Genomic DNA, 6,314 nt, shown 5'->3' on the forward strand with positions numbered 1-6,314 from the left:
TCAGAGGGTTCATAATACTTAAGCTGTATGACTTAATTAAATACATCCATGCAAGTCACTATAAAAAGTGTATTTTCCAGAGTAACTTGGACATCGTTTCGGGAAAGTTTTTTCAATGAGCAGCACAAACAGAAAGTCTGTTCATCTCCATGTACTGGGGTGGTGACAGAAGTTCCATAAAAACATATCTCCGAACCTCAGCATGGCTGGATACCATTATAAGTGAGGAAATGTGCTTTCTGTGGTTTGAAAGTATGGAAAATTATGGATCATGGTTTGGGGCTGTGTCTGATCTTGGGGGTTAAATATAATTCTAATTTGTGTCAGACTTTGGGTGACTCAAATCTTCACTTTAGGACCTACACTGAGAATTTCAACCTGACCCTGTGACCTGGTCTGATATAATGTGGTCCCAACAACAGTGACATGATTTGTTCTAAATTTAAAGCCCTCAGTTAGGACATCAACATATATAAAGATGGATGGCATGCAGCTCTCCAAAAGTGAAGCAGAACCATCTCTATCACGGTATAGGTAATAGGCATATATAGGTATACAGTATAGGTAATAAAACCCTTTTTCCCAAAGATGGTTTCTGTTACTTTAGGTACTTCTCATCAGGCTGATATATGTTCATGTGTTCATTTATCTGATAGGTTTGCTTTTAATTAGTCATCTGAAGCTATAAAAAGACAGACTCTGTCTTTCATTTTGTATATCAGTGGCTTTGTTCCAAAAAGCTGTACATCCATATGGACAGAACTTGCTACCTTCGGTGTCTCCGTCAGTATTTCAAAAACACAGATGGTTTGACGAACCAAAACAAGCCTCCTTTATGAAGATTAAGCATGATTTTAATAGAGTCCCATAATGGTCTTTATTTTCAGGCCAGCAAACATTTCCTGCAAGTAGGCGTTTATTTATTTATTTATTTCCAAATGAAGAATATCTCAATGTTGGAACCAAAGTCTTATCTCATTTCTAAGTATAGTCTTAATCTAAAATACCTTACTCTCATCTGCATGTATTTAACTCCAGGGTTAACTGAATTCATTCTCATTAGAATTCACAGCCTATCCACAATAACTGGCTATAACTGGTATAATGCGGTGTGTTACTCATCAGCAGCCCACTTTCATCATCATCATCCGGCCTTCTCACTGTCCCGCCAAATGTACACTGCATTGACCCTCATTAGGTGGACTAGACCTGCACTACACTTCAAACTCTTCTTCCTAAGTGAGCTCAATTTAGCCTCCTTGGCTTGTTGAAAAGTAATGAAATCATTTTAAAGAGTTCAGACTCATAAATGACATAAAAGCAGGATGGTCAAGACTGAGCTCCCACTTGAGGGAGGATGAGCGAAGACCCTGATGATGGATGCAGCTTCCCCGTTTGATGTCCTGTCAGCCAAGACAACAGGTAGATCTCTCAGGGGTTTGGCGGTGATCGCTCTAAGAAAAAGGTTGCACTCACCTTGACGTTTCCTCCTATCAGGTCAGGTGGCTCCTCGTCCGTCTCCAAGGCGACGTTGATGGTGGCGAAAGGCCGGCTGGCCATCTGCTGCATCTCCCTCAGTAGTTGCTAGGGAGAAGGAAGAAAAAGTGCGAAGGTCAGTGACCAGTAAACAAAGCCTGTCTATTGTCTATTCTCCAATCAACTGCTCAGCAAGACGCCGATGTGTTTCATCTACAGTTACTAAATAAAGTTGTTTTTAAAGACTTGTTCACATACAGCTTGAAATCAAGGAAGTAAAAGTGGAAGAAGTATTCAGACATTTGAAGTACAAGTCCAGCATTCAAAATAAGTAAAACCAGTGTTAACAAAATGTAATTTACACCATTAATTGACTTGCCAAAAACAATGTTTAAACACAACATTGACATATTATGAATTTATATAGTTGATATGATGAACAAACAGTTGCTTTTTTACACATTCAACACACTAGACACATTAGCATTAATTTGTAGTCTCTCTTTTAGCTCTGTTTTTGGTCTCCACCAATTACTGAGGGAAATATCTGGCTCTTAGCTGCTAAATGCTCCACTATCTTCACCAGCTAGTCACAAATTTTGTCTGTCTGTTCCTGGTAGCTTAGAATGGGGTTTATCAGAGCTTTTTTTTTTTCTGAGAACAGCTGATCAATAAACAATAAACAACAACAACAATAAAGCTAGAGGCCGTAAAATCAAAACAATGAGCTGTGTGTGAGCTGTTTTATAAGCATACTGTATGTATTGTAGTTATCAGATGAAGATAGTCTTTATTCACATCATGAAAATGTAGTGTTGTAGAAGTTCACATGACCATATATTAGAAATAGTGAAGTAAAGTACGACAACCATTTAAACTGCACTAGAGTAAATGTACTTTAAATGTAACTTTCCATCAGTGCAAGGTGGAGGCACAGTCTCATTTTGTTCTGATTTATAACATGGACCTTGGCCAGAGGAAGAGGAGGAGGGAGGCGATTATGAGGGAACAAGGGGGAGGAGGAGAAGGAACTGAAGCTGCAGAAAGAAGAGAACAAACAAGAAAATAAGAAGAATTAGAAAAAAGGGGAGAAGAGGAGGATGAGGATTGCAATAATGTGAAAGATGCAGAGTATGAGGAGCAGAGGGAGGGAGGCGACGGTGGGAGAAAAAGAGCAGGGGGAGGATGAGGAAAGCTAGAGACCACAGTAAATAAGGCGACAGCTTTGTAGTCAACTGTCAAAGCAGCCAAAATGCCATAAATAGAGAAACAAACGGCGTCAACTATCATGACACCAAGACCTGAATACCAGCAGCAAGCCCTCACATCAAAACAAAAACACCTGCAACCGCTGCATGAGCAGGAAAAACACTGACAGAAATGAGACAAATAACAAGGGAGGTAAAAAAAGAAAGTCAAACATGCAGGAAAAAAAAGCATAATTGATCATTTGTCTGAAATACACAGTTTTTCAGCTCATAAAGGAAGTGAAACACCAACGATGGAGCATGACGCAGTTTGTGTGTTGAGTTATTAACGTAAACAAAAAATCAAGAGTTTTGACACAATCCATTGGCCTCGGTCTCATTACAGTGAGTCGTTGGCAGAGAATAGGTGGAAGTAAAGGGTAGCACTGCAAATCAACTTGAAATCACACACGGTAGAAATCACAGGTGACATTTGTGCATCGATGCATGTTCAAGTTGGGGTCAAGGCTAACGCGAGAGGTCAACGACCTCCCCGTCTACTCTTAAGCAGCTTGCAATTAATCTGCTGAGCATTTTCATCCCCTGTGAGGTTGTCAGTTGTGGTTATTGACATGTTAGCACTTTCTCTGTAAATGTCAAGTCTTATAATCAGATCCTTATTAGGGGTTACAAAAATAGCTTGAGGGAAAGTTTCTTCTTTTCTACAGTTAAGCCTCCCATGGGAAAAAAAAATTCTAAATTTAATGTCCTGGATTCTCTTTGTGGAGCAAGTCAACTCATTAAAATCCTGCATGTGTCTGTGGATGTGTGTCTGTATCCATATCTCCCCATTCTCCTCTTTGTTGTAACAGCTGGGCTAGGAGGAGCTAAACCTTTATTTTCCTTGAGTCACTACTTTTTAAAGAAACTGTTTAACATTTTAGGGAATATGCTTATTTGCATTCTTGCTGAGTAATAAATGAGATAAATTCCATGCCTATTGAATATGAAGCTACAGCCAGTAGCTGGTTAGCTTGGCGAGCCTGGCTCTGTGCAAAAGTACCACTATCTGCCAGCCTACCAGCACCCCTAAAGCTCACTAATTATTAACACATTGCATCTTGTTTGTTCAACTGATTGTCTTGTCATCACTGTCAGAAGAGACTCCAGAAAGTGTTTCCCTCGGTTTTAAGAAACATTCTTTCACTTCATACAATTATATTATTATAATTTCAGCTTTCTAGAGAAACTAAAATAACCTCTCCTAGTAACTGGGATGGGTCATTATTCTTGACATTTTATATACCAAAGAATAAATCAATTTATCACAAAAAAAAGATTGGCAGAGTATTAGGTAACAAAAATAGCCCTAAACCACTCAAAGCTTGTACCACTTCTTACAAACTATTAAGGTTAACATTCCACACTTTAATTGGGTGACCTAAAATGAGCAGAAACGCACACACATGCTATATATTCACAAAGCAGCTGGTAAGAACAAGACGCCCAATAGTGACAGTACTCTGTGAACTGACTGCTGCCTGTTTACTGTTATCTGATAGAAGATTCTTCTTGGAAACTTACCTAGGCACTGACTGACTTATCATTCAGTCTTCTATTTTACTCCCTAACCACAAAGCCATTCAGACTTTATGAGTAACAGAGCTGGCAAGGCATGTCTGCAAGTTTCTGCAGCCACTTTCCAAAAGGCTTGGTTAACTGAACTCTTCTGTTGTACAAGGATGTTCATTAACAAATTTGAAAGTTAAAACATAAAAGTGCTAAATAAAATCAGTGATAAAACAGAATCAGAATATGACTTAATGTGGAGGAGATAAAGTATAAGAGGGGGTTTATAAGAATCACTCACCTCGAACAGAAAGAAACCAAATCAGTTATGACAAGCAAAACTATATATAGAAACAGTGTGATGCATTATAGTAGAACAATAACACCCATGAAGTATGAATGACTCCAAGCAAAGACTTTCCTCATTAGCGTGCACACAAATAAAAACAGGCTGAAGCAACTGACATGCCGGGTCTAACGTCTTGATGTTGTACATTTGCAGCCACCACAGCAGTCAACACGCAGAAACAAATGAAAACGCAAATGAGCAACTCATTGTGCCGAGTCCCGATTTGTCATGATTAGAAACCCCGCCGTGTGAAGCATCTGAGAGCCAAAATATGAAGCCTTTGTGAGTGTGATGACTGGTGGGTGTGTAGCAACACCGCACACTGAGCACTCTGCCATCTTGCAGTCTGGTTTCTTTTGTCTTTGACTGAAACATCAATCTATTAACACCAGCCCCTGTTAAGTACCAATCAAATACTGGCCAACCAACCAAAGCCAGGACTAAACACTGTGAGAATCAGGTTTCACTCTGAGGTGAAATGATGATGAAGAAGTTTTGCTTTTTGGCAGAATTAACCTCCTTCATAATGATGCAACAGGCCGAGCCAGGCAGCAACATTAGTCTGGATCTGCAAAAGGCATGCAGAAGAAGTGAGAATCTGCATGCAGATAACATCCTTTTTCATAAGCAGAGTTCCTTGAACAGCACAAAGCAACAGAATTGATTTACTGGATAAAAAGCAGATGGAGGAGCATCTGAATGTTGCAGTAAACAAACTTTATAGATTCAGTCCACCTCCCTCAGCCTCTCTGCAAACAGCCTGCTCTCTTGTCTAACATAAAGGTAACCTTTGTTTAAACAGACATTTGGCAGAACTTGTGTGTTTTTTTTGTCATATTCACAGTTATATCTACTGTACAACATGGAACTGTCCACAATCAATAGAGTCTGCTACTGAACAATAAAGTCCCAGTTTCTGTATGAATGTCAGTGTGAGGGCAGGCATAAAAGTTTATTGCTCAAGGGCAATCAGGCTTCTGCAAGTTTCATCAACTTGGACTGAAAGTATTTTTGTTGCAAATGGACCAAAAAAAGACCAAATCAATGCTTTAAAAACAGAAAAAAGTGTTTTAGATGAAAGTCTATGAATATTTGTTTTATTTGCAAAAAGAAAACTGCATAAATGCATTTCTAAAGGGTGAAATTTTAATTTTAGGCATCAATCTGTACAACCTGTTTTCACCAATTCATCATCTTAAATATTCAGAATTTTTCTGATCTCACAAGTTAAATCTGCCTTAATTGATTTTTTGGCTTCTTGGAGGAAGCATAACAAGCTGTAAACACAAAACTGAATTGACTGTGAATTCACTACACATCTAGCATTTAGCAACATTAGCATTTATTTAGGCTTGTGTTTCTGTCCACCTGATCCAGTCCAATATCCACTCTCCTTGTAGCACTGTTTTGGTCTCCACAAACCCCAAACTCCAGGGAAACATCTGGCTCTTTTGCTGTTAAAGCCAAGATGATTTTAACAAACTTTAGTTGCTGAAGTCATATGTCTGGGTGGTGCAGTTTGGGTGTTGGGCAAATAGTGTTTATCAAAACTGCTTTGCTTAAAACAACCGCCTGCTGCTATTAGAAATGAGTTGATGAGGCAGTATGACTGAACTAAAAAATACATTTAAGGTCTGTAACTTCACATCAGCATGGGTCCTGTATCCAGAGATCAGCTACAGAGAGCCAGAAAAAGCTGTTTATCTGTATTGTTGTTTCAAAGAAAATTTATT

At 38.9% G+C, this 6,314-nt stretch overlaps 1 protein-coding gene across 1 annotated transcript in view; it reads right to left on the minus strand.

The window, feature by feature from the left end:
- The window catches only part of atrn (attractin), a gene marked incomplete in the record, with an annotated part of 121,514 nt that overhangs the window by 13,714 nt on the left and 101,486 nt on the right, over positions 1–6,314 (minus strand). Inside the window, 1 exon segment of the mRNA XM_035674150.1 lies at positions 1,477–1,584. Coding sequence (XP_035530043.1) covers positions 1,477–1,584 — 108 coding nt within the window.

The sequence above is a fragment of the Morone saxatilis genome, unplaced genomic scaffold (genome assembly GCF_004916995.1).
Source record: "Morone saxatilis isolate NCDOM2014 unplaced genomic scaffold, NCSU_SB_2.0 Contig3, whole genome shotgun sequence".
Classification (NCBI taxonomy): domain Eukaryota; kingdom Metazoa; phylum Chordata; class Actinopteri; family Moronidae; genus Morone; species Morone saxatilis.